Source organism: Xenopus laevis, chromosome 4L (assembly GCF_017654675.1).
Source record: "Xenopus laevis strain J_2021 chromosome 4L, Xenopus_laevis_v10.1, whole genome shotgun sequence".
In the NCBI taxonomy this organism is placed as follows: domain Eukaryota; kingdom Metazoa; phylum Chordata; class Amphibia; order Anura; family Pipidae; genus Xenopus; species Xenopus laevis.
In genome coordinates this window covers 134,485,442-134,512,111 of record NC_054377.1, presented here as the reverse complement: position 1 = coordinate 134,512,111, position 26,670 = coordinate 134,485,442, and the positions used below count along the sequence as shown (strand labels likewise).

The window sequence follows — 26,670 nt, the reverse complement described above, 5'->3', positions numbered from 1 at the left end:
AATAATCGTTATGACAAATCCTACCTTTTTCTGTCTTGACTTTTCTACTATCATTCAAACCTCCCCCTGCCCTCAAGTCAGTGTATGTAATATTCATCTTCCTGTCATTTCAAATTTAATGTATGTATAGAGTGATGGAAACTATTGAGATGTTATATAAGCAAACAAATAATAAATGATTAAGATACCAAGACTTATACAGAAGGGTTAATGGCTTCATACTATAAATATAAAGGATATTACAGGGCATGGAAGAGTTCTGTAACTATATAAAGGCATTGTTTTGTCCAAGAGAACTAGTATTGCCATCCCGGTGCCCAGAAGATTAACAGTAGAGGTCCCCAAACTGTATGGATTTCACTCCTGGGAGACCAAAGCTGTAAATGGTTGGTGCGGGCAGCATGAAAGCAGGATTTATTCTTATATGTACACTTACAGTCAGTAAACAGTTCACAGTTTTAAGGCCAATTAGGGGTTATTTGGAGTAATCACTTATTGAATGCCTTTGGACATTGTTAGAACTACAGGATGGCTGACAATGGCAACATTTTTATGTGTCTCTAAGCTTTATATGAGGAGAGGGGACCTAAAAATAAATTTAATCATAAGTTTGAGGGGGTTTCTAGACCTGAATTTGGTGGAAGTTGCTGTTATTTTGGGTATTCAATTATTGACTGCCTTGGACATTGGTGGGACTACAGGATGGCTGACAATGGCAACATTTTTTGCATCTCTAAGCTTTATATGAGATGAGGGGACCTGAAATTAAATTTAAACTCAAGTTCTAAGGGCTTTCTAGGCCTGAATGTGGTGGAAGTAGCTTTGCTTTATAAATTATGAAGGTTGAAGCCCCTCAGAATATTTGGGTTTGGGTACTGGGCCTACAGGCAAGGGGCATGGTTTGGAAATCCAGCGTGAAGCTTATTAGGTTTAGCCTACTGCATTCTTGGTCTTTAGTTTTATTGAACCGAGACCTTTGATATTATGTTACTTCAAAGATCTGGACAACTGAAGGTGAACTATTTGTGTTCATACATGGTGCAGCTTGGGAGTTCCATTTAGTCTTCAGATTTGGTTTAATATTTATCTTGTATTAGGTTTCTTCTTCATGATAATACATTTTAAAGTCACATTCTAGTTCCATATTCCTTTGACTGCTTAGATTTTGATTTTATTTTCTTGATATTTCTGGAGTGCCTAATTTTTGGGACCAGGTTCATTTCTGCACACAGAAGTAACATACAGTGCGAGAAAACATGGGTATGGGTTGGGTGTGTCCTACAATAACAATATTATGTGCGCTAGGGTCAGGTAAAGGTTAAGGCCGGGTACAAGACTGTGTGTTGAGTTTTTCCTGACCCACACAGCACTAGAAAGAATGTAATTCACTTTACTGTTTGTCTGATGTTGGAGTTTTCAACAGCCTATGGCTTTGTCACCATCAGTATTTCAACCTACCTTCTATAGGGAATGGGAATGTTACCTGTTGCCTTCTGGACAGGAGAAATAGAGGGGGCCAACAAAAATATATGAAGATACAAGTGAAGAGATGTTGAGTGGTGTATCTGCATATTTGTTGCACTACTTTGCCAATTATGTGGCACCCTAACTAATTATTGCCATTGGCTAATTGGTATTTTACCAAATTGATAGTGGGAGCACTTACCGGTACACAGCCAAGCTTCACAAAAAGCGTTAAGCAGGCAGCGCCACAGGAGAGATGCTGCTGTAATTTTTAATGGATTTATAATAAATTTTGACTTTTTTAACATATTATCATTTATAATATTATGTTACTTCAAAGATCTGGACAACAGAAGGTGAACTATTTGTGTTCATACATGGTGCAGCTTGGGAGTTCCATTTAGTCTTCAGATTTGTTTTAATATTTATCTTGTATTAGGTTTCTTCTTCATGATAATACATTTTAAAGTCGCATTCTAGTTCCATATTCCTTTGACTGCTTAGATTTTGATTTTATTTTCTTGATATTAATGGAATGCCTAGTTTTTGGGACCAGGTACGTTTCTGCACAAGCACAAACGATCTAAACATAGAAAGCCAACCCTTTGAGTAGAGGCTTTGACAAAATGCTGCCCTTCTAGATATGTCACTCTTTGTTACTCAGCCATTAAGAACCAAGGGGAAAAGCGCCACCCGCCAAGAATTAGGAATAAAAATGCATGAGGTATGTGGAGTCCCAGTGTGAGAACCTTCATTTATGCTCGCTGTGCCCAGCACCTGCAGTTTGATAGTCCCAGTTTACATGCTTTGAGCCATTGTAAAATATTCTGTGCCAATTCTGCCCCAACGTGTGAAGCTTTACAGTACAGTCACCGCTCACTGCTCTAATGTTCCTCGTTTCTTGAGCTTTCTCTACAGTTGGTGCACGCAGAGCTTTGTGCCGAAGAAACTCCAGCTTAATAAATCACTGACATTCTTCTTTTTTTCCTTCCCTTTTTCTCCCCCCTCCCTCTCCCCTTTTTTCATTTTGCAAAGCCTGCGGATTTGGATGAATGGGTAAGCTCCTTTTGGCTTGTGTTCTTGCTTATTTCACTTGTCATGTTGTCACTGTGTGAGGACTGTTGGTAGAAACTGTAGTCAGTCCCTCTAATTTCCTTCCCTCCTTTTTTCTTTTCCATTTTCCTTTAAACGGTTTTTAGCTTGTTATCAACATGCCATTTAGCTAATGCAAGAGGTTTTAGAAGCTCCTTGCTCATGTGGAAAGGCTGCTTTGAAATGTAGTTGAACGGTACAAAAGGGGGCTTGGATTTTACCACAATAAAGGACACACAGGCCGGGGCACTCCCAAACTAGACCTATTATTCTACTGTATTCTGCAGTTTGAGGGTTGCACTAATTCTATAATTTGTAAGACGTGGTCAATTGCATGTCCTCTTCAAACTAATTTGACTGAAGTCTGAATAGAATCTTTATTGATAATAATCATGATAGGCCTAAAAAAATAATAACACACCATCATTGTTTCTAGATTGATGGTGCTGTCATTAGGGTTTATCAGTTAGTGGTTGGGGTCTTAGAGATGTGGTCACAGAATGTTGAAAGGTATCCACAACTGGAGTCAATAATGGAGTTAATTCACTGGTTGAAAGGCAATAGCATTCGTTGAATCTCAACCCCAATCCTGAATTAAGTGGATCACTTACTGGTGCCCTTTTGTTTGTACACAACAGACACACTCTAAAGCTTGATATTTTGTGAGTAGGCACTCTATGAACTTGACCCACAAGGAGTTCGGATTGAAGAGCTTGTGCCGTTGCTGGCCATTTCCCATTGGCATCAGTTAGAATCATTATTAAGTCTACTAGAAAATATCTTAAGTTGACTAGAAAATCATATAAACATTAAATGTACCCAATAGGCTGGTTTTGCCTCCAATAAGGATTAATTATATCTTTGTTTGGATCAAGTACAATGTACTGTTTTATTATTACAGAGATAAAGGGAACATTTTTTATAAAGTGGATTATTTGGATAAAATGGAGTCTATGGGAGACGGCCATTCCGTAATTCTGAGCTTTCTGAATAATGAGTGTCCGGATAACTGATCCCATACCTGTACTCGTATATTTGTATTCATCAAACTGCCTAGTCTGCCATAGCACAATACTTTTGTTTTATATTTGATCTAAAAATCCAGAGTGCCACCTACTGCACTCTGAGAAAATGTGTGCAGTAATGGTGCATGGAGAATAAGAAAGCTTTACCACACACAGTTCCAATAAAAATATATTTTAGCCCGTATTTCTTCTTTATATGAACACGCACGTTATACAGTATTAAAGAAAAAACAGAAAAGCTACAAATCAAATAAGCCCTTTTATATGAAAAATGTTTTAAATAGGGGAAAAAGAAACAGGAGCTCTCTGTAATGTAAGAGTGTTAATTGCACACACCAGTTTTTAAGACCTCTTAACACATTTCAAACATCAAGCAACAATTAAGCAGAAGCACCTTCCTATTGGTTAGAATCCTGAGTCAGGAGATCACAGGTTATCTTGCATAATGAGTTCTTGCATACATAATATTCATTAAATGTTGCTCTTTTTTCCTAATGGCGACTTTCTGCAGCCGGAGAGGTTAAGCGCTGTCTGCAGCTTCTTGTCACTGAATGATAGTATTTTTAGGTGCCTACTCGGAATCTTGAATGTGGCCTTTAAGAATCTCATCCTGGTGCCTGCACGTGGTTATATCATCCCATTTCCTAAGGAGCTGGCACCAGGCACGCTGCAGTTCTTCCACTGCTTGTTTAAGGAAAAAACAAATAATTCTACCCATTGTTTTGTAAGACTTGTTGTTGGCAGAAGTAAAAACATACACAGAAATTAGACTGAACCTCAGACAAAAACGAGAAGCCCCAAGTGCCTATTATGAATCATTAGTGCAGTGAAATATTTACACTTCTCAAATACAGGCATGTGGTCCTGGAAAGCATATGCAGATGCACACGTGCCTGCACTAATTAGTTTCCAGAACTCCTCCCTCTTGATTGGCAACACTTTCACTGCCACGGGAGAGATCGCAGGCCTGCTGCAGCTCTATGATTTTAACTGCTCGGCAAATTAGCCACTGCCTACTTTATAGGATACTGCAAAAATATTGTGAAGTCTTCGGATAGAACAATGGTTTAATCCAGCAATTAGGAAAGAATTAATTATCTGCTGTTGACCAGGAACACGTTGGGCAGGTTTGGGTTAAGATTTGGCCAACTATTGTTTGGGTGCGGGTCATACTGGGTATGTATCCTTCACCATTGCTCCAGAAGATTCCATCTTGGAACCAGAGTCACTCACAGAAGTAGCATACAACGCGAGAAGACATGGGTATGGGTTGGGTGTGTCCTATAATAACAACATTTTGCGCGTTAGGGTCGGGTAAAGGTTAAGGTCCAGTACAGGACTGTGTGTTGAGTTTTTCCTGACCCAAACAGCACTAGAAAGAATGAAATTCACTTTACTGTTTGTCTGATCTTGGAGTTTTCAACAGCCTATGGCTTTGTCACCATCGGTATTTCAAACTACCTTCTATAGGGAATGGGAATGTTACCTGTTGCCTTCTGGACAGTAGAAATAGAGGGGCCAACAAAAATATATGAAGATACAAGTGAAGAGATGTTGAGTGGTGTGTCTGCATATTCGTTGCTCTACTTTGCCATGTATGTGGCACCCTAACTAATTATTGCCATTGGCTATTTGGTATTTTAGTGCAGCAACAAAGTGATAGTGGGAGTACTTACCGGTACACACCGGTAACGCGTTAAGCGGGCAACCCCACAGGAGAGATGCTGCTGTAATTTTTAATGGATTTATAATAAATTATGACTTTTTTTTAACATATTATTCTGGCTCTGCAGTGCTCTGTTCCTCTACATCTATTTGGTATTTTATCCACACCCATCATTTCCAGCAAAGGAGCTGCTATATTATACAATGACTTTCTTGGCAATTTCCATGCTTCCTACTTTGTGGCAACCCTTTCCGATTTCCGCACAACAATGCCCCCATGCATCAAGTTCTGAATGGAATGGATTTTCAGAGATGATAGAACTGGCCTACTCAAGAGCCATCAACCCGACTGAACTTCTTTGGGATCAATTGGAACACCAAGTGCAAGCTAAGCCTGATCCCCAACATCAGTGCCCAACCTCTTACTTATGAATGGAAGAATATGCCACCAACAATGCTCCAACATCTAGTGGAAACCTTCCCAAAAGTGCATATGTAAAGAGAGCACAAACGTTCTCCCCATAGCTTCTAAGGATGAGCTGCATTTTGTAATTTTTCCTCTTCAACACAAAGGTTCTGTCACTTCAACCAAAGTATTGCAGTTGGTCATTTTGTCTACAATGAAAGAGAATCACAGGCATGACTTGTCCTTACTTTGAAATGGACTTATTGGCTTTGCAGATAAGGGATTCGAAGATGCACATCAAGGAAAATTTCTTCTAAGACACTTTTTCAATTAACTTCCGGATCAGTTGGAATTATTTTGTCTCACTCTTTCTCCCAGTTAAAGTTCAATACACCAGCACATAATATTTTATAATTGCCGCACTTTTCATTGGCATTGGTGTGTAGTGATCAGCTTCAGTCAACATTATGTTTATAATAGAGGTATGGGACCTGCTATCTGGATACCTGTTATCTAGAAAGCTCTGAATTACGGGATGACCATCTCCCATAGACTCCATTTTATATAAATAATCCAATTTTTTAAAAAGTATTTCCTTTTTCTCTGTAATAATAAAACTGTAGCTTGTACTTTATCCCAACTAAGATATCATTAATCCATATTGGAGGCACAACCAGCCCTATTGGGTTTATTTAATGTTTACATGATTTTTTAGTAGACTTACGGAATAGAGAACCAAATTACAGAAAGATCCATTATCTGGAAAAGGCCTATGTCATAGGTCTGGTATACTCACAGCTGTCATATTAAAACCACTGCCCTCCAGCTATTACCAGCTACAATTTCTTTCATTCCCAGAAAGCTGTCAGCTCCCTAAGGATGTTGCTTGTTATTGTTCTTATTCAGATAGATAACTGTGAGTTTGACTTCCTATTGGTACAGTTTTTTTTTATAATTTTGATCGTAAAATCGATCCATCAAGGGATGGATATTTAATTGAGATTGGTCTACAGGACTTGTGAGGTTCAGTCATTTTTCTGAATGTTGGAACGGAGACAATAATGTGAAGTCTACAAAAGCTGTCCAGTCCAACTATTGCCTTCCAAAATGGTATCAGTCACCCACAGCCTGATCTGAATGTGAATTGGCATCCTTGAGCTGAAGTGATCTTTAGCCCTTACCCTTCCATTCAAGCATTCCTCGCCTGCAGGATTTCTACAGGATTCTGTGTCAGGCTCATTGAGTGTCAGATGAGGCTGACATTTAAAATACGGCAAGCCAGACAGGGCCTTTTCCTTGCCAGATACACTCCAGCCTAAACTTCTTGAAGTCTTTTCTGTTTACCCATTCCAGTCCGCTCCTGGGGGAAGGAGAAAAGCAGGCAGCCTTCAGATGCAATCTTTCTCCCCTAACAATCCCTGCCAGCCTTCAAAAGACAAATCTTAGCCCTAGGGAAGCACTTACGTCTAGGCTATTTCATCCGGTGATGGCGACAATGCTTTTCAGCTCAATGCATTGACAGCTCTTAAAAAGTTCAGGCTACGAGGCAGAATCCTCTGCCATAAAGCGTCAGGGTGTTGCTGTTGGATAGTGCGGCATCCTTCCAGGTGCGGAGTCTTTAGATCTAATCTTAGAAGTAAACTTATCACGCTCCACTAATTCTACATTGTTCGTATTTTTTTTGTTCTTGTTGTCAGACAGAACACATTAGAAAATAAAGTGATTTTTTTCCTCTGGTTCAATCCTCCATCTCTCAGGGAATCTTCAGCTAAGCAGTAAATTAGTTTTGATATTTGTCACTTCCCCATGAGAGAGCCAAGTCCTTACTCTATGCAAGGCCTTTTTCTATGCATGTAAATAGTTACTAATACATTTATAGTGAACGACAAGCTTTTCATAAGTAGCTTTTCTTTTTCCCATCTATCGATTTTTGTGTTTCCATTTTCCATTGCAGAGTGTTGTTATTCCATTGCACAGCATGCAGCATGCGTTGGCGCTTTATAATATGTTCATAATCCTCTGCTAACTTGTCTTTCCGTGGGAAGTCGGAGCCGCAATACCATGAAATCGCTTTTGCTTAAGTTAACACTACGGAATCATTTATAGCTCCCCTTTCAGCCACGAGGTTGGGGAATATTTTTTTTGTTGTCGTTTTTTAAGCCTTGCGTATAGTTGATAATAATGTATTATGATTTTAGCTGTACCACACTGCCAGTAGAGAGCAACGTATGTGCAGCTATGGGATTTGTTATCCGGAAACCTGTTATCCAGAAAACTCCTAATTAACTCCCATTGATTTTAATCAACTCAAATTTTTAAAAACGGATTTCCTTTTTCTCTGTTATAATAAAGCAGTATCTTGTACTTGATCCAAACTAAGATATAATTAATCCTTACTGGAGACAAAACAATCCAATTGGGTTTATTTAATGTTTAAATGAATTTTAGTGCACATAAGGTATGGAGATCCAAATTAAAGAAAGATCTCTTATTTGGAAAACCCCATGTCCCAAGCATTCTGGATAACAGGTCCCATACCTGTATAAAAAGGAGTAATTTACAAAATAAAGTTCAGTCTACCATGCATCGAACTAGCACAACTGTACTTGATTAGTGGGTAAAACAGGCGTTAGAAACTGCACTTTGCATACTGTCCTTGCGCTTGTAAATTACCCCATTTATATTTTCATTGCTCCCTTTAGGGTTTCTGAAAGCAGTCACTACACTGATGAGCCTCAAGAAAGGCGAAACCGGTCTGTAGTTGGGAATCTGATCAGCTATTATCCTGGCTTCTGCTTTAAATACCCAGTGGGTGAGCTTTAGCCTATAGGATAAACCCATGTAAATGGGATTTTCTTGGAGCTTGTTTGGAATTCATTCCCAGGATTCCTTTTGTTTATTGAAAGCAGTCACAATTTGCTTGCATTTTGATTAGGGATGCACCAAATCTATACCTCCCAACATTTTGGAAATAAAAAGTGGAACCAAAATATATGGCACGCATAGCCCCCCGAATGTTTGCGGACACGCCCATTTTGTGGCCACACCCCCTAATCACCATGTTCATTTTACTAAATTTGAAAGTTTGAACATATTTCTGTGTTTTTTTTCCAGTTATTACAGTTTTGATAAAGAAGGTGAATTGCCCTTAAGCTGTGAGTCTAACTTTTCCTAAGGGACTTCCTTATCTAAATTGTTACAATTACTTATTTGCTTATCTCAAAATTGTTACAAAAGTATCTTATTTGCACCTGTTAGCTGTTCTGGGCTCTCTGCCAAAAGCCAATTAAGTTAGAAACTTTGTTTCTTTTTCTGTCTGTTCAGTGTAGAGAAAGTCAGGAGGACTTTCTAGTACAGACTGCGGGTTGAGCTGTCAAAAGCAGGAGTCACGCTGAAAACGGGACAGTTGGGAGGTATGCAAATCCGCTATTTGGGATTCAGGCAAATCCCTGAATCCTTCGTGAAAGATTCGGCTGAATACCAAACTGAATCCGAATCCTAATTTGCATAAGCAAATTAGGGGCAGAAAGGAAAAAGTGGGAAAAATGTTTTTACTTCTTGTTTTGTGACAAAAAATCATGTGATTTCCCTTCCCATCCCTAAATTACATATTTAAATTAGGATTTGGATTCTGTTCAGTCCAAACACAAGGATTTAGCGAATCCGAATCCTGCTGAAAAAGGCCGAATCCTAATTTGTCAGGCGCAATTTGCAAGTTTTTTACCTATAATGCAGCTTTTTACTCATTAGTCCAGTCTAACTACGGCCACACTCTTAGTTGCATTCACTGCAATTGCTCATAATGTGTCAAATGGAACCCAGTAGTGCCTGTGTCTTGACATGAATTAGGTGCAAGTTGCATCTTCCATTGTTGTAATGTGTCCCTTCTGAAGCGTGCGTTCAAACTGGTGTTCACATCTGATTCACTGGGTGCAAGTCTAGTGCGACTAGAGGCAGTCTGTTTGGACAAAAGCAACTGAATGAAATGCTCTCCAGTGTTAATATCTCTTGACTTGCCCTGCTATATCTGTTATCATTACATTTTCCTACATTCAACTGCTGCTTGTGGGGTGTCACTAGGTTTCCTGCTAAGTTGCCCCTTTTGGACCTTTAAAGACAGTTCTGTTGCTAATGAATTTGCTGTAAATATATTATAATACTATGATTGACTCTGTGCTGATTTATTGTTGGTTACCCACAGACACAACAAATCAATTAAAGGGGTAGTAGTTCATCTCTAAGTTTACTTTCAGTATGCTATAGAATGGCCAGTTCTGAATAAATTTTCAGTTGGTCTTCATTATTTATTTTTTATATATTTTTTTTAATTATTTGACTTTTTCTTCTAACTCTTTCCATCTAAAACAAATGCTTTGTAAAGCTGCAAATGTATTATTATTATTATTATTATTATTATTATTATTATTATTATTAACATGTATTTATATAGCGCCAACATATTGCGTAGCACTGTATATGTTATTGTCCATCTTTTTATTCAGACCTCTCCTGTTCATATTCCAGTCTCTTATTCAAATCAAATCAGTGCATGGTTGCTAGGGTAATATGGACCCCAGCATCCAGATTGCTGAAATTGCAAACTGGAGAGCTGCTGAATAAAAAGCTAAATAACTCAAAACCACAAATTATAAAAAATGAAAACCAATTGCAAATTGTCTCAGAATATCACTCTTTACATCATACTAAAAATTCACTCAAAGATAAACAATCCCTTTGAAATAGGTGCTATTACCCCAGTGAAACACCACTAAGAATGGACTGAAGGCAACCCAAGAGAAACGACTAGTGATGGGTGAATTTGTCCAGTTTCACTTCGCGGAAAAATACTCGAATTTCCTGCAAAATTCGCAAAACGGTGAAAAATTTGTGAAACGTGAATTTTGTAGGGATGCAACGAATCCACTTTTTTTGATTCGGCCGAACCCCGGAATCCTTCGTGAAAGGAATATTCAAATTAAGGGTGGGAAGGGGAAAACACTTTTTACTTCCTTGTTTTGTCACAAAAAGTCAGACTATTTCCCTCACTCCCCAAATTTGCATATGCAAATTAGGATTCGGATTCGGTTTGGCCGGGCAGAAGAATCTGACCGAATCCGAATCCTGTTGAAAAAGGCCGAATCCCAAACCGAATCCTGGATTTGGTGCATCCCTAGAATTTTGATGCTGCGACAATTTGCAGGCGGCAATTTGACTCGCATTGAAGTCAATGGGCATGCGTTTAATTGTCGCTAGCGTCTGAATTGTCGCCAGCATCGGAATTGTCGCGGCAAATTCAAGGATTGGACATTCGCTGTGAATTTGTGCCTGCCCAATAAATTCGCCCATCACTAGAAATGACAAATCAAACTGTGTTACTCTTAGGCTTATGGCTCATAGGGCTTTTGGGCCACACTGTGCTCAGGTGAAGGTCAATGAAGAAAGTACTGCTTGCCAATACAAAACATGACATATATTCTGCTTACAGCACATATTGGCAGTGAGTAGAGTCATTCACTCATCGCTGCCAGAGCACAGGTTCATTTATTAGTATCCTGCTGTAAAATTATATTTTTTAAATTATTAGTAATTATTTTTGGTGCAAGAATATAACATTTCCCCCCATATTTCCTAGGCCAAGGATCTTGAGCAGAAAGAAGCAGAGCTGCAAAGCTTAAACACTTTCTACAGGGAGCAGCTGTCCAGCATTGAGAAGAAGGTCAGTGTCTATTCAAGAGAGGAAAATCCTGTGTCTTCTGCACAATCATTTCTTGCATGATTATGTTCTGAGCTTGCTGGTGAACCCTCTCCTTTTAATACTTTGTGTATATATAATTAATATGTATGTGTGTATAACTGTATTAATATTTATTATTCTTTATTAATGTGCGTCACAGAGAATGTTCATCATACATAAATATATATATATATATATATATATATATATATATATATATATATATATATATATATATATTACACAAGAGTCCTAAAGTCCTAAAAAAACATAATTTGTTTGTAACAGAGAAAAAATAAAGAGGGAGGAATAAGGGAATAAATAAAAGAACTGTTAGGTAAAACATTAACACAAACAACATATAAATACCCAGGGCCTGCTCATTGGAGCCTCAGTACATGGGGCATCATCACACCACTCCATACATTCTAGCTTACACTTGTTTCCATCCTCCTCCTTCCTCCAGCTATAGAACTGCAAGTCCCAGCATCACATTGAGGCAAAGGCTAAAAGTATGGCATCAATCCTGACCCATTTGTCCCTACTAAATTCTGCTACTTCCTTGCTCACACATTATATTAGCCTCATGCTATGACTTTCCAACTATTCAGTCAACTTTGCTTCATTACTCCAGAACAAGTCTGGGTCAGCCTTTACACAGCCTTTTCTATTGCTTATTATTATTGCTACACAATCCTGCTGCTTCTTTGCCCCCAAAATAAATCTTTGTCAACTCTGAGTTTGCCTCTTACATTCCATTCATTCATTTACACAAACCTTTATTGTTTCCATGGCCAGGAGTAGATGTACATCAATCTTGTGTCTCCCCTTTCATTCCCACCAAGCCTGGGACACTGCTAATGGGTTTTAGCTCTAAATTGTCTCTCATTCCCCATTTTTAAATATAAAAACCGTACAATACAACCTTGATCAGTCCAGCTGTTGCAAGTCTACAAATCTCAGCATCTCTTGTTAGCCAACAACTGGACGCAACAAACTGGACTGACCTAATATATGGGGATACTTATAACATTTTGTCTTAGTATGCTCACTATACAACGTGCTTCATTTTGCCTTATTATACCCATTACCCTACATCTGTAGCCTGCTTCTTCTACCACCTCATGCATTCCATCATTCTGCCATGAAAAATATAACTTCATTTCATTACACTGGGATTACGCAGTGGTGTATTTAAATAAACAAGACCCATTTCTCAAATCATTGTTTTAAACAATACACAACAGGATGATCTTTATGCACACAATGCCGGGCTGCTGTGATCTGCTTTCTGCTGGTCACCACAATTACTATTATCTTTGTTCCTATTGATGTTAGCGACTGGAATGATATACTTTAGCTCTTAAGTATTTTAGCCTAAAGCTACAGCCACACTGGACTGATTTTCTGCATTACTCTCGAATCAGCCCCACACGCAAATTAGCCCCACTCTTGAATAAGCCCCACTCTTGGTTTAGCACTATTCTTGAATTAGTTCCATGTTCGAATCAGCCCCACAATGAAATCAGCCCCACAATTGAATCAGCCCCACGCTTGAATCAGCCCCATGCTCAAATCAGCCCCACTATTGATATATACCCATGCTGGAATCAGCCCCATGTTCGAATTAGCCCCACTATTGATATAGCCCCATGCTGGAATCAGCTCCATGCTGGAATCAGCCCCACACTAAAATCAACCCCATTCTCGAATCAGCCCCACATTTGAATCAGCCCCACTCTCGCATCAGCCCCATTCTCTAATCCGCCCCACTCCTGAATCCGCCCTACTCACAAATTAGCCCCACTTTAGAATCAGCCCCATTCACAAATCAGCCCCATGCTTGAATCAGCCTTACTCTCTTTTGTGAACCACTACAATGGCCTCAGTGCAGACACATGGAACGGATTTCAGCAGCAAAATGCATACTCAAAGCAGTGGTTCTGGGTGCAGGAATAGAAGATCGCTGATTCAAGCATAGGGTACTGATTCATAACCTGCGTTTATCCGTAGTCTGAGAATCAGCCCAGTGTGGCCATAGCATAAAGTCAGTAGGGTTTTCCTCTGCCTAAAGTTAACTCATGTTCAAATAAATATTTAGAAAATAATGCAAATCAAATATCAGGCTCTCTCTGACATTTCAAGTATCCAAAGGCCAAAGTAGACTCACACATATAAAGTATCAGTCTATGGCAACTTTCAGTTTCCGTCACAACCAAACACATACCAGTGGCACACAAAATGCTGATTTACACGAGGCATGGTACACCTTGACCCAAGCTTAACTTTTATTTTCTGTCCAACCTGATACCTTTTATATTTTGCTTTACTACAACCCTCATCATACTGGAAGCGGAGAACTGGGAGTGGTTCAGGTCTACCGTTAGAGAAGAGAGCTCTTCTTCAGCTTCAACTCAAATATCTTGAGGGCTGCAGGTTACACACCCTAATGGCTATAATGTTTGTTTACTTACCTCCCTCTAATTGGCCCTTGTGTTACTGGGGGTTCAGGGGAAACGTGAGCCCTGAATTTATCCCCATTCTCCTATGGCCCATTTGTTTCATCCAAGAAATCACAAACCGCCTTGGAATAATTCTCTTTATTCCTCCCCAGCATACAGATAACTTTACTTCTCTGCAGTAATAAGTGAGGCCCCTGTGCTGGCATGAAACATAATGCCAAGTCCTCCCTGAAATTCTTGCAGTTTAGCTGCTTTCTGTATGATTGCAGAACCCTACATTTGTACAGAGAAGGCTTTAACCTCTCACTCTCAGCAGTCGCATATATAAATGCATGCAGAGCCAAGCTGCTTGTATGCTGGGGATGATAAACAGGGCACAGCACACACCAGCCAGTTGTAGCTGTCCAAAATATAATTGTGTTTCTGGAACTGTGACATGAACTGAAGCCTCCTCACCCCCTACCCGCATGCAACCGCACCGGGACACCACTTTTATCACCTATAACTAGAAAACGAATATAGTCTCTGTTCTTTTGTCCCGCTAAGGTTAAAAAAATAAATGTGTTCTGTTTCTTCCTCTTCTCATTAATCACTATCAAATGCTTCCGGCAGAAATGTGGATAGATTTAGTAAGTGGAGGGGGATGTGGAATTGGGATCTGAATTAATGCTGCTTTTTTTACAGTAACAACTGTGCCTTTAGGTTAATCATATCTTTATAAGAATGTAACTACAGTAATTGAGAGGCAGTTATTGGACATTAAAGGATAAATAACTTCACTGAATTGGAGGGTATTAAAGGGAATGTAAACCCAAGTCTAACATTTCCCATAATCAAGTCGATTGGGACTCCAAACCTCTTTCCAATATTGATCATTTTAAAGTTAAGAAATCAACATAATAAAAGCAAATGTAATTCTTAAACCACTTTCCAATATGCTCTTTTTGATGATTTAGACCTACAACTGCAGCATTGTTCTAATGTTTCATGTAGTCAGAATCAACAGTGCAGAGAATAGCAAAAGACATACATGGCCAATAACATTTATAAATAACTTGTCATCATGAAAATCGCTAAAAATGAATAATCAGTGTTTATTGGAAAGTTGTTTAGATTTATATTTGCTTTCACTGTGCCAAACTTTATATTTGCACAGGTATGAGATGATTTATCTGGAAACGCATTATCAGTGGCGTAAATACTTGCTGGCGGGCCCTGGTACAGGATGGGCATCCGAGCCCCCTGTAAGGCCCTCCCCCTATGAATCGCTGCTGGGATGCACTCTGTAAAATTCTCCCTGCCCAGCCACCCACGCTAACTGTTATCGCAAATCTAGTGGGCCCCAAGGGAGCGCAGGCCCATGTGCAATCGCACCCCCCACACCCCTCATAGTTACGTCACTGCCCATTATTCAGAAAGTTCTGAATTACAGAAAGACTGTCTGCATAGACTCCATTTTATCCAGTTAATCCAGATTCTCTATTCTTTGTAATAATAAAACAATAGTTTGTACGTGCTCCAAACTAAGATATATTTAATCCTTATTGGAAGCAAAACCAGCTCAATGTGTACATGATTTTCTAGTAGACTTATGGTGGCCATACACATGATGTCGCCAAACAAGCGGAAAGTCGTTCCAATGTGTCCACATTGAGGTGGGCGATATCGAGCTGATCCGATCATGGGTCCTAGGGCCCAACGAGTGGATCACAATGCAGCCAATACGGGCGGTTGGATTGCAGGACCATCGTCGGCAAAGTCGGCATCTGCCCGACTTTCGGGCAGATATCAATCGGAGACACCCATCAGAAGGGCCCCACACACGTGCTAATAAGCTGCCGACACGGTCTGTCGGCAGCTTTTATCGGCCCGTGTATGGGGGCCTTTAAGGTATGGAGATCCAAATTACAGAAAGACCCATAATCTGGAAAACCCACGGGCCCAAGCATTCTGGATAACATGTCCCCATACACATATTTATATTTAAGGCTGAGGCGCTTAAAACAGACAACATAGAGCACAACAGTGATAAAAAGAGAAACATTTCCTTCATGTTCAACCCTTCCCTCACATAATTCCTAACTAGCTTTTATCTGACCGAAAGGGATGCATCTGCCTCCTGTGTGCTGTCCGAAGGGAACAATGACTTTCAATATACTTATTAATACCAGTGCTGCTGGCAACTCGAAGCTGATGAATGCTATTGAAATAATGCAAGAATTTGCTCCTTTGACTTTATTTTCATTGCTACAGCTAAAATGATTTCACCATCGCTCAAACAAAAAAGAGAGTTCACCATCCCAACACAGTATGTTAGTATGCTACTCTTAATAGTAAGTAGTATCATTACATGGGTCATTTTCATTGGCACAGCATACTTGGACCCAAAGAATTGGGTGCACATGTAATGTTGATGCAGAACAATATAAATTATGTCAATATTTTCCGTGCAAATGGTGTCAGATTTGTGTCGAAGTACAACTGTGACTCAGTTGTGTCGATTGTATTTTCCCCCTGATGACCACACCAACACTGGAATTATGGGGGGAAAAAAAAAGGCAATCGCATTGGATATTTGCACTTTTTACTCTGGGGGGGGCAGAGATCAAGACCTCTTTTGATGTCTTTTATTTTTTTAACATTTATCTAAAGGAGCCCCCACAATATATCTTTCATTGGAGTTCTCTGTTACTGCCGTTGGTTGGTTGCTTTAGTCTTTCTCAGTTGACAGGTCTCTGCCATGTGTTCAGCATCGACTAAGAAGGGCACACAGCCCATAAAAATAGAGTCATTTATATGGATCTGAGAATGGGGAAAGTACACAACTGTGGAAAGAACACACAGAATGGAAACCAAAGTACCTCCAGTTCCTGGAACTCGCCCAGAAGTCGAGGAAACGGCAGAAGAATAGGAATTGCTGCAAATCAATGGATCCCATTTATAATTAAAACAACTTGGGATGCACAAGAATATCAGAGATTCATTATATTGCTCTGTGAAATAACATCGTGCCTCATGGTTAGAAAATAACTTGGTAGAAAGCAAATTATTTACACCAAAAAACGAAATGTATCCACGTGAAGGTCTTGGGGGACATTGAGAAATAAGCAGGAGAATGTGTTGGTTGGAAATAAGCCTGCGTTACAGTTTGCTAGCAGCTCAGCAGGAGCATTGGAATGAATGGGAAGGAAATATCCACAAGAATGACGATTGCCTTTCAAAAACCCATCAGTGAAGCCAAGACAATTTATGAAGTTTGCCTCCATGAAGGCTTAAAGCAGCCAGCAGTAAGTTGTACAAATGTGTTTGGCTGGATCTAGCTGCTGATTGTTCGTGGAATCACAGTATAAGTATAATGGAGCAATATGTGGCCAATATTACGGGCAGCCTGGAAGGGTGAAAGATTACTCTCCCGGATGATTCTGATCAAAGAAGACATTATGAAGCAGTGCCATGCTATTTATCTTTTATAAGGGCCGGTTTGGCAAAAAGAGCCAATCTCCCCTCCCCTTCTTAGAAGCCAACACTTGCACAAAGAGAATAAAAATAGAAAAGGTGTTCTATATCCGTTCATCTGTATATCTTGGCAGAATCTACCATTTAGCAACACCTAGCAATATTAATTGGTAATATTATTAAGATTATGAGTGGCCAGGCATGAACTATACTCCCGTTATCCAATAATTTAGTCTGGGGAATGAATGGTCAGAGAGTTGTCCATCTGCAATGGCATTGATCTGTTTATTGAGTCTGATGGTCTGACTAAGTAAACCTTAGCAGAAATAAAGCATTACACTTAACAGTTTGCATCTGAGTAGATAGACTTACAGTGATCCAATCAAAGGGTGGGTGTTTTGAAACTGATCATTATACCCAAGACGCCAAACATGATCAAAATAGGAAGAACCAGCAAATTATATCCATGCCTATCACCCCTGCTGCCCTTCTGTTATGTTGTTGTATTCTATAAAGAAACTAGCAGGTGGTAGGATCATCCAGGGGGGCTAGAAAATATGTTTTCAATAAGCAAAGCTGCAGCAACCCCAGAAAAATGCCCATACTTTCTTGAATCAACAACCTTCCTTGATCAGGAGCTGATGGGAGCACTGGCAGAAATTGACTGAGAGGGCAGAAAATCCTGGGTGTCCAAAAAACACATTGAGCCATTGATGCAGTTGGAGGCTCTAGGGCAGGGGTCCCCAACCTTTTTTTTTCCAGTGAGCAACATTCAGATGTAAACAGAGTTGAGGAGCAAAACAAGCATAAAACATGTTACAGGATGGTGCAAAGTAAGTGCTGTGATTGGCCATTTGGTTGCCCCATATGGACTGGCAGACTACAGGAGACTCTGTTTGGCAGTAAACCTGGTTTTTCTGTAACCAAAACTTGCCTCCAAGCCTAGAATTCAAAAATAATCACCTGCTTTGAGGCCACTGGGAGCAAAATCCTAGGGGTTGGAGAGTAACATGTTGCTCATGAGCCACTATTTGGAGATCACTACTTTAGGGTTTGCATGGCAACACTAACAGATCAATTGTTCACCCAATGGCCAAACAATTAGACCAGCAACACTTGGACCACCACCTGGGTGGCTTTGCGGGTTGTTGTACTTAAAAGTTGCAACAGAGTAAAATATGTCCTTTGTATGTCAATCTATGTTTTTGTTCTAAAGTGGCCATTCTGATTATGGGGCCCCAGGGCAACTGCCCTTCCATCTAGATATTCAAGGACATAATTGAACATCTGGGTGCCAGACACATGGCCCATATGTCTCCCAACACCCACTGGTTTGAAGAACACGGAATATCAGTTTTCAGCAAGCAGCCCAGTACCCTTGATTTTCTAATTATTCCACAGCTCTCGTCTTGTAGATTATATAAGCGACTGGGGAACTGAAAACAAATGTGCCATTTCCCGCACAGGATATAATGTGGCTTTTCCCAAATTGTAATGTATTTCAGATGTAAAGTAGTTCTTGGCTGCAGAAAGCAGAGTTGAGAGCTGTGCCCCAATTGCACAAGAGATGTAATGTGAGATAGAGGGTCAATATTTTGTGCTTTTTTATTGCAATGTTGTTACAGGTATATACTTCTCACAAATCAACTCTGTTGGCCAATGTTTTACACTGTAGCTGCCTTGCAGAATACTATGCAAAAAAACATGGAAACATTATATGTTACAGTAACTAATAATAACACATTTAGTGCTAGAGTTCCTGTCCTGTGTGTAATACAGTTCTGAACTGTCTCTAGTGCACTCTGCATTCTGCTGGCAATCGGTTGTGGTTCTCATAGCAAAGTCTTTGTAGATCCCCCAAAACCAAGAAAAGGTGAGCTTTGAGGAAGAAAAATTAAAAAAGGCTCCCTAGCAACACATAAAGGGTCACTTATGACAGCAAGTGCCATATGCATAATGAAATTCCTGGTGCAGTTCACCATGTTTTTACTTAGAGTGCTGCGTTTTATTGTCATAATTCCAGAATAATTGCAGCCGGAAAGGAGGATTTGCTCTTGACAAATCTGATGCATCAAAACGTGTGCAATTGTGTTTAAGTCTTCAGAGTTGGGATGGTGTCATTTCCAGCACTCAGTGTCAAAATTAAGTTGCAATCTATTGATGGGACCTTCAGTGGGAACCTTGGCTTCTCCATAGATCCACTGGCACACAATTTGGAACAGGAAGTGAGACAGATGGAGTTTCTATGACTGATGAACCCCATGTTCTGTTTGATGATTTCCAGTAACCCCTAAGCTTAGAGTCTCAACATCTGCCTAGAGCCCACTGAGCATGTGCAGTGCCACTGACACTAAAAAGATTATGTAACAAGATCCAAGATGGAGCTCTCCTGAGGACAACTTTGAAGATCTGCATTGTTACTGCTATAGTTCAGTGCAAACAATACAGAATGTCTAGCTGTATTCATTTTTAGTCTTAGTTTGACCTATAAGGCAAGTTTCAGCCTTTTGCAGGTCCACAAATTGTCAGCAAAAAAAAAAGACAAGCCTGAGGAATATCTTTAATGGCAAGACACATTAAAGACCTTCTTTATGAAGCATCAACATATTAAAACTGTTTGAATTTTGCAGATGTAGCCACTTTTGTCCAGCTTTGTGTCTTCAACTGAAATTTCTCATTTTGATACAACCTCCAACATTGATCTGAGGTTACGTTCAACTTTTGAAGCTTTATAATAGGCATAGGCAATAGCCATTTCCAAACTCGATGGAAACTGACAGCCGAGAGCTGGCACTTAGTGTGTAACCTTTCTTGTGCCGTCGTACAGACTCGTTCAAATGTTGATCCTGAGGTGTCTTACAGAGAAGAAACATCTCAGTCATCTTAATTGAAGTGAATCAAAACAGAGGTTGAATCCTTCTTAAATACAAATGAGTTCCTTCGAAATACCGGCCCTTTCTTGTAAAGGCTTTTTCCAGTTTTTGGCTACTGTGTGTAAATGCTAATGGCACCGCTCGGCTGTCCTTGCCATGGAATGATATGATCATTTTCTCTCTCCGGTCTCCAGGGGAGGCAGGCATTAGAATTCACCTTATTCCCTCCCTGTAGCGAGATCGTTATTCAGTGAGAAGAGGTTCATACTGAGGCTTGCTTGCAGATCTTTGGAAAATGCCTAATTGAATATGAGTATTGTTCCCTAGACCCCAAGCAGACTTCTCTGCCAGCACGGGCAGTTCCTGTTCATTTTATCACCTCTGCAGTCAAGAAAAATGCAGATATGCAGATAATGGAGGATGAGGGTTTTGAGGATAGGGTTTTTAAAAACATCGGAAAGAGTAAAAATCTCTAAAAACCTGTTTTGTAGAAAATGGTCTTCTGTTTCAGACTGGACCAGTGACACCAAAAATTCAAATAATTGGCTTGACATCTTATTAATCTCTAAGTTTGCCAACTGCCCGGTAAAAAGTTTTCCTTAAAGGAACAGTTCAGTATGAAAATAAAAACGGTGTAAATAGATAGACTGTGCAAATAAAAAAATCTTTCTAATATAGTTAGTTAGCCAAAAATGTAATATATAAAGACTGAAGTGAACAGATGTCTAATAAAACAGCCAGAATCCAACTTCCTGCTTTTCAGCTCTATAACTCTGAGTTAGTCAGCGACTTGAAGGGGGGCCACATGGTACATTTCTGTTCAGTGAGTTTGTAATTGATCCGCAGCATTCAGCTCAGATTCAAAAGCAACAGATGACCCATGTGGCCCCCCCTCAAGTCTCTGATTGGTTACTGCCTGGTAACCAGGGTAACCAGTCAGTGTAAACCAAGAGAGCTGAAAAGCAGGAAGTAGTGTCTGACTGACTTGTTATACATCAAATCACTCCAGCCTTTATACATTACATTTTTGGCTAACTAACTATATTAGAAACATTTTTTATTTTGCACAGCCTATTTATTTACCCAGTTTTTATTTTTACACTGAACAAATCCTTTAATGCCTATTTTATTAAAACAGCAGAAAGATAATGTGAAACAGGGAGGTGGCAAGTTATTCTAATTGCTAACCTCCTGCCCTAGGCCAGTGCTCCGCTTCATACAAAAACACACCACCCTGATTTACTTTATGTTCCGCTATCTTTTCCTGACGTGTCAGTTATTCCCTGCACACAGGATTTGCATACCTCCCAACTGTCCTGTTTTTCCCAGGACAGTCCCAAATTTGACAGCTCAATCCACAGTCCCGGGTTTGTTACTGAAATGTCCCAAATTTCTCTTTGATCTTCTGCACTGAACATCCAGAAAAAGATACAACATTTCTAACTTAATTGGCTATTGGCAGAGAGCCCAGAATAGATACTTTTGTAACAATTTAAGATAAGCAGGTCTCTTGGGGAAACTGTGATTTGCAGCTTAAAGGGCAATTCACCTTCATTAGCCAAACTGTAATGATAAATAAAACCACAGAAATGTGTTTAAACTTTCATAACCTGCCAAATTTTGTAAAATGGACATGGTAATTTGGGGGTGTGGCCACACATTGGGTGTGGTCAAAAAGTTTGCCGCACTCCGCTTGGCAAATCTTTAGTCCCTCTTTTTATTTCCAAAATTATGGGAGGTATGGTTTTGTGATGGGGGTGGGAGACTACATTGCTATGGCCTCATATACCATGGCATACTAAGGGGCCCAAAAAAGAGTTGTGTGGCACTTAGCATGAAGTACCTTGGAACATTGCACTGCATTGAACCGGGGAGGCCTGGGCCCACTGTGGCTGTCATGTCAGGGCCCCAGTCCCCCCCAGGGCGGGGGAGGTCAGGAAGGAGTGGAGTGCAAGAGCTGCGGTTGTGGTGAGCGTATCTGGGTAAGCGGGGCCCACCAGGTTTTTCCCCAGTGTCCCACCAGTCCAGTCCGATGTTGTTTTATGAAAAAGAGAAATGCCGACCCAGAGTAGAAGGCCAGAGACTATAAATAATAAATAGTAATATAATCACTTGGGGTGCCCAACAACTTTTAGGTTTCCTTGTCCTTTAAAATCGTCTCTAAAGGACCCTTGCCACTAATACGATCATTTTTGACCTAACATTTATCTGTACACCAATCAGACATTTAATTTGAAACAGGTGACCAGTATGCTACCTGCTGTTTGGTCGCTGTGGGTTACTAGACCTGGTTTCATCTTTCATGACATTGCCCCCGGTATTATTTATAAATTCTATTAGGGCATTTTCCCTTTTCCTTTTGTTACTAGCTCAATCATGGTACACAAAATGGTAAATATTTTACTGCTATGAGTGGAAATATATGCAAGCCTTGTAATTTCAGCCATATGTTACAGGGTCTTACAGTATGTGCGGAACATCTTTTGAACATCATTGAATAATTCAATTTAAACCATTGGGAAGGGGACCAAGTTATAATTAAAAGGAAATAATGCATCAGGAATAGATTCATATGCATTATAAACAAGAGGATGTTGGCAGAGGAAATAATGAATATACTATCATGCCAGGATTAGGGGAGAGAGGACCCCTGACAATGCTGGAATCGTTTCATTATTTTGATATCTAACCCCTAACCCTCCAACTATTGTGGAACTGCAACAACAGCTTAAGGGCTTTTGGTAGTGATGAGTGAATCTGTCCCATTTTGCTTAGACGAAAAATTAACGAAACTGCGAAAAAATTTGCTAAACGGCGACATTTTCCGAAACGCATTGAAGTCATGGAGACCATTTTTACGCGCGCGACAAATTTCTCGCTCCATATGCATTAAAGTCAATGGGTGTTTTTCTTATGGCAACTTTTTGTCCTATTGCATCAAAGTCAATGGGCGTTTTTTCTCACGGCGACTTTTTTTTCCAAATGCATTAAAGTCATTGGGCGTTTTTTCTAATGGTGACTTTTTTTGTCCAAATGCATTAAAGTCAATGGGCGTTTTTCACTGCAAAATTTCCCTCGGTGAATTTTGGCTACAGTTTCACACATGATGAAATTCATAATTTTGCTGCGAATCCATGGCTTGCAAATAAAATCGCTCTACACTAGCTATTGGTTGAAAATCTCTGATGCATTTACTTAAACTATTGTTTTAAAAATATAATATACCCTTTCTACTTTTATCTATGTTTCCCCCCAAGGGTATTCTCTCCAAAATCTCTGTTGGAATGTGAAGCTTTCAAACTAACGTGCTGATCAGGAGTTAAGTTGAATCCTGTACACTCATTCAGAATGACATAACGGGCAGCCTGTTGGCAAAGTACCATGACAGTCTTGTGCTCTTTGCTTGAGTCTCTTTGGGGGGTCTACGTTGAGTTTGAATTTTTTTTTTGTCAATAGCAAAAAGAGATACTTCCACATTCATCAGCGCTGTCCGCGACTCCAAAGGACACCGTTGGTTATCAAAAATTGGCTTTATTTCAACGCACTGTGTGGAACAATTATTGTGCAGTAGGTGCACTCAGACTGTAGTCTGAGTGCAACATCTATGGGGTTTTTACTTGTAGGGGCCCCTGGCCACCAATTGGGGTTTTCTTTAACTTGTAGGGGGCCCTGGCCACCAATAGTTTCTTTTAACTTGTAGGGAGGGGGGCAGAAAAATTGTACTGGGCCCCGTTAATTCTGATGGTGGCCCTGAGTTCAGGAATGGGAGCTATTATGCGGAATGCTTGAAAAATAGGATTGTTTTGCCACCAATATGGATTCTTGCAGCTTAGTTACAAGGTAACACAAGGTACTGTTTTATTATTACGGAGGAAAAGGAAATACTTTTTAAAAAATGTGATTTATTTGAAGTGGCCTAGCTGATGCCACCACCTTCGATCCCTTACACACTTACTTTTCTAGTGCCACAGTGTGTTGGTGCACGTAGCTAGTACAGAGAGCACAATTGCACTTTGTGCACTAGAAGAGACAAAATTCCGATTTAAAAACTATCCCTGCTAACTTGTCAGCCAGTAGCCAGACATAAGGGGCCTTTTATGACCGCTAGCCCAAATTTCGCTGCAGTCCGTTGCATACAAATCCCATTAATTAAAGGATCTTACATTAAATGTCACTATTTTCACTTTCATAAAGTTGCACGTGGCATTGATACGTTTTTCCGGCCTCTTGTTAATACAAAAATGTGTGCATTGCACTTGCACCTACAGAATAAGACACATATGTGACTTTAATGCCGAACACCATAAATTATGCTTAGAACACTTTTTTAGTGCAGTGGTGCCCCGTTTGTATCAAAGGGCAACTGCAACTGCATCAATTTTGCAAGTGCAACAATGCTGGAATTATTTGGTAAATGTTGCATTGTGGGGTAAAAAACATGGCAACAGTGTCAGAAATCTGCATTTTGTACACTGTGTGTATGTGGGGTAAATTACTTTGTTTTTTTGGGAACATTTTATTTAGTTGCCGGAACTCAATTGTGCCGAAAAAATAATGACACTTGCACACTGAAAGCTGGAAATGACGCCAATCAATTGAGTATGATAAATGTCAAAGTGTGAGGGCATGTGCACTCATTTTTATGCATCAGATGCAAGTTGCTGGTGACAACAGTGTCGGACTGGCCCACCGGGATACCAGGAAAAGTCCCGGTGGGCCCAGGTGTCAATGGGCCCTCATGCTGCTAAACATTTGACCTTTTTCATGGTCATTCCCTATTTCTTTGAGAAAAAGAGGCTAAATAGATTGAATAATGGATTATAGTATGTAAAGAAGAGAGACTAGCAGAATAGAGGTTGAGTGAGGAAAGGAAGAATAATAGTTCTGAGAGTGGGCCCCTGGTCTAAGGTTTTTTTTGGTGGGCCCTTCCCTGGTCTCAGGTTTTTGGGTGGGCCCCTGGTGTCCCAGTCTGAAACTGGGTGACAATAATAAAAACGCTGCATTGTTGGCAAAAAAACAGCTTTTGTGCTTGAAATTAGGCATTGACTACTGCACCTGTCATAAATGACAACATCTGCGTTTTCGAAAATCCCAATAATTGTCCTTCTGAAGGATTGAATGAAATTTTGGGGAAATTAATTTCTACAATGAACTTACTGTATTGGGTAGTCCAGTTCTCCGGTTTGGCTAAACATCTTATGACCCCGCCAAATGAGTGGATCTCTCCCCGGTATGAGGTGGTTGATATTGAGCTGAACTGATTGTGGGACCTAGGGTCCAATGATCTGACCACAATGAGGAGAATATGGGTAGTCGGACCAAGGACCATATCAATGAACCAATGTGGTCCTCGATCCAATGGGATTTTTAAATAAACCTGGCCAGATATCGATTGGGGGAAGCCTGCCGGTGGGCCCCATACACTGCCCGATATGCTGCCAACTTAGTCTGTCAGCAGCTTATATCGGAACATGTTTGGGGAGCTTTAGTCTACAGTTTTTCCACCCTGAAAATCAACCTCATTATATGAAAAATTGGTGCATCCATCTATGTAAGTTGTAGCATGTAGGCTTGAACGCTAATAGGAAGGGTATGAAATAAACAATAAAAAATTATATTGGACCTAATTTTGCAAATACATCAGGTTTAGGCACACTGGCGTCCACATGAAACCAAAAAATATTCCAGTTAAGGATGTTCGTCAATGTAAAATGGGTTTTAGAGTTTCCACTGATTGCTTCTCTTGTCCATCTAACATTAATTTTTCTTCTGCATTTTGAAGCAGAAAAGCATATTCTGCAAATAAATAAACAAGAAAGGTCCCGTCTCTGCATTTAACACCAGCGGATGGTGGGTAGCGCCAGGAGATGGCTAAGAGTACCCTTTCGCTAATTCTGCCATTATCCAATACTTGCTAAAACCCATAAAGTTCAGAAGTGGAAACACCGAGGAACATTTCCTTTCAAACCATTAGCAGAGAAAATGACTAGTAATGTGATGAACTCAAGAAACATTTCTATTAGGATATATAAAACGTAGCAGATGTCAGATGGTGCAGCGCTCTGTATATGCCCATCTAAGTGCCTGCTTGACTGATGTACTGTACATTACCTCAAATTACATGCAGCCACCATGCAAATAGCAGCTAAGTGTTTGCTTCTGTATCCCGTCTCTTAACGCTTTATTTTAGTCTTAAATTGTGTCCTCGGAGTAAAAAAGCCTTGCTTGAATGTTCACATTTCATTTATGGCTTTTTCTCTTTACATCGTTCCCATAAAGCGATCATCACCTTGAAAAGAAGAGCGTAAGCACCCTAATTAGCGGCAATTGGGAAGGCTGCAGTCTGTGTGGTTTTTGTATAGAGCCCAAGGGAGCAGGGAGGAGGCCAAGATCGGCATTAATGGCAAAGTAAACTAAAATACAACTGACTCGTATATCAAGGAGCATGTTTGAACATTTATATATATGATATCTAATGTTGGCTTTACTGCCA

General features: G+C 40.0%; 1 protein-coding gene across 1 annotated transcript in view; it reads left to right on the top strand.

Moving 5' to 3' along the window:
* chchd6.L (coiled-coil-helix-coiled-coil-helix domain containing 6 L homeolog) overlaps window positions 1–26,670 on the top strand; it is a 237,715-nt gene that overhangs the window by 59,407 nt on the left and 151,638 nt on the right. The window contains exons 5-6 of the mRNA XM_041590832.1: window positions 2,500–2,520; window positions 11,285–11,368. Of these exons, the coding sequence (XP_041446766.1) occupies window positions 2,500–2,520; window positions 11,285–11,368 (105 nt within the window). The remainder of the gene's footprint in view (window positions 1–2,499; window positions 2,521–11,284; window positions 11,369–26,670) is intronic.